The sequence below is a fragment of the Amblyraja radiata genome, unplaced genomic scaffold (assembly GCF_010909765.2).
Source record: "Amblyraja radiata isolate CabotCenter1 unplaced genomic scaffold, sAmbRad1.1.pri scaffold_389_ctg1, whole genome shotgun sequence".
In the NCBI taxonomy this organism is placed as follows: domain Eukaryota; kingdom Metazoa; phylum Chordata; class Chondrichthyes; order Rajiformes; family Rajidae; genus Amblyraja; species Amblyraja radiata.
The window spans coordinates 182624-184972 of NW_022630516.1; the positions used below are offsets into that span (position 1 = coordinate 182624).

Below are 2349 nucleotides of genomic sequence, written 5' to 3' on the forward strand. Positions count from 1 at the left end.
CAAGGGGAGAACGTATAAACACCACAAAGACAGCACCCATGGTGAGGATCGAACCCGGGTCTCTGGCGGTGAGGCAGCAACTGTACCGCTGCACCACTGTGCTGCACAGAATTATAAAACGTTTTCCTCCGCCATAAACACACCCAAAATGTGCTATTAATGTCCTGTTTGCCAGCTTGTTGACCGTCTGTGTTCTCCTGCAGGGTTTAGGAGCCGTTGCTGTGGACAGAGACGGGGACGTGAGCGGCCATTGCGGGCGACCAGGGTGCTGGTGTGGCCCCCCCCCCCCCCCCATCTGCTTCGAGGGGCTGAGCTTCGATGGAGGACCATATGACGGGGCACAACAAGGAGAAGTGTTATGAGTGCGACGTGTGTGGCAAGGCCTGGCAGTACTCGAGCCAGCTGAAGACCCACCGGCGGGTGCACACGGGCGAGAAGCCCTATAGTTGCTCCGCATGTGGCATGAGCTTTGCCCTGTTTTCAGGGCTAAGGCGGCACCGGCGGGTGCACAACAGTGAGCGGCCCTTCACCTGCTCCGACTGCGGCAAAGGTTTCAAGTCGTCACCTGACCTGAAGGAGCACAGGCGCCTGCACACCGGCAATCGCCCCTATACCTGCAGCGTATGTGGCAAGGGCTTCACCCGCTCCAACCAACTGCTGGTGCACCAGCGCACCCACACCGGCGAGTGCCCCTACACCTGCGCCCAGTGCGGCAAGGGCTTCACCCAGTCCAGCACCCTGCTGGTGCACCAGCGCACCCACACCGGTGAGCGTCCCTATACCTGCGTCCAGTGCGGCAAGGGCTTCGCCCAGTCCTGTCACCTGCTGGAGCACCAGCGCACCCACACCGGCGAGCGTCCCTACACCTGCGCCCAGTGCGGCAAGGACTTTGCCCAGTCCAGCTACCTGCTGAAGCACCAGCGCACCCACACCGGCGAGCGTCCCTACACCTGCGCCCAGTGCGGCAAGGGCTTCACCCACTCAACCTATCTGCTGTCCCACCAGCGGGTGCACGCCTGCGACCGTCCCGTCCCAAGCCTGGTGTGTAGAGAGCGCTTTGCCATGGCCTCCCAAGCCCTGTCTCGCCAGCGCGTGTACACCAGTGGCCAGCCCTACGACTGCTCTTTCTGCGGTGAGGGGTTTGACAGCTCGCGGGGGTTGCGGCAGCACCGGCGTACCCACGCCGGCGAGCAGCTGCTCCCACTGTAACAAGAGAGCATGGGGGCTGCGGGAGCACCAGCGTTTACACACCGGAGAGAGACCCTTTGTGTGCGCTGAGTTTGGCAAGGGTTTCACCCGCCTGTGGCAGCACCGGCGTACCGACAGCGGTGTGCATCCCTTCCCCTGCCCGTCCTGTGGTAAGGGCTTCACCCGCCTTGACCACCTGCTGGAGCGAGTCCACATCGGCCAGCGCCCCTTGATCTGCCCGCTCTGTGGCAAGGCCTTTGTGAGCCTTTGCCCACTCCTCCAGCCTGCTGGCACACCGCCACGTGGATAGATAGCGCTGTTTAGGTAGACAGAAAATGCTGGAAGGAATGGGTGACATTTTGGGTCGTGTCTGCAGTCACCGATTCCATATCTTCAGAGTTGCTCCCTGTCCCACTGAGTTACTCCAGCATTTTGTGTCCTTTTTTTGTAAACCAGTAACTGCAGTTCCTTGTTTTCAAACTATTCTGGTTAACAATCTCTGCACCTTCCCCAAAGCTTCCACATCAGTCCTGTAATGGAGTGACCAGAACTGTATGCAATATTCCAAATGATACCTGACCAATGTTCCTTAAAGCTGCACATATACATTCCTCTCTCTCCCCCCTCTCCGCACTCTCTACTCCCTCCACTCCCCCCCCCCCCCCCCCCCCCCCCCCCCACTCGTACACAAATTCTCTCCACTCCACCCCCTCATTAAACACAATTTTTCATCTGTAAGAAATTGTGGGCCACAAGATCTCTGATGAGGGAAAGGGATGATGGATTGGGAGAATGCCTCCTTTTACATGCTTTTCTGAAATACACACACCTTTTCTTGCGGCTTCATCCTCTTCTTTGATTTAATCTCTTTAGGTTAGTCTCAGTAAAAGAAGTCTTGCAAGTTGTTAAGGAATACTCTACATCATGTGATCTCTTTATTTATTTATTTATTTTAAAAAAAAATATTAGAAGTACAGTAAATTACAATAATACACATCACATATATCTTAATACATTTGTTGTACCACTTCGTTTTTCGAGCTTTAAAAAAGACAGAAATAAAAGTTGTAGGGGAAGTGAGCAAGAATCGTGAAGGTGCAGGAAAGTGTTGGGAAAAGAAAGCCTCTTAGGGAAGACGTTAGAGAAGGAAGTAAAGAAAGG

The 2349-nt window shown here is 55.2% G+C and overlaps 1 protein-coding gene across 1 annotated transcript; it reads left to right on the forward strand.

The window, feature by feature from the left end:
* The first annotated feature begins 443 nt into the window (after window positions 1-443).
* On the forward strand, window positions 444-2066 carry LOC116969892 (zinc finger protein 239-like). The gene is made up of 2 exons (XM_033016647.1): window positions 444-922; window positions 2062-2066. Exons 1-2 carry the CDS (start codon window positions 463-465, stop codon window positions 2064-2066), a joined length of 465 nt encoding a protein of 154 aa, XP_032872538.1. The 5' UTR covers window positions 444-462.
* The last annotated feature ends 283 nt before the right edge of the window (window positions 2067-2349 follow it).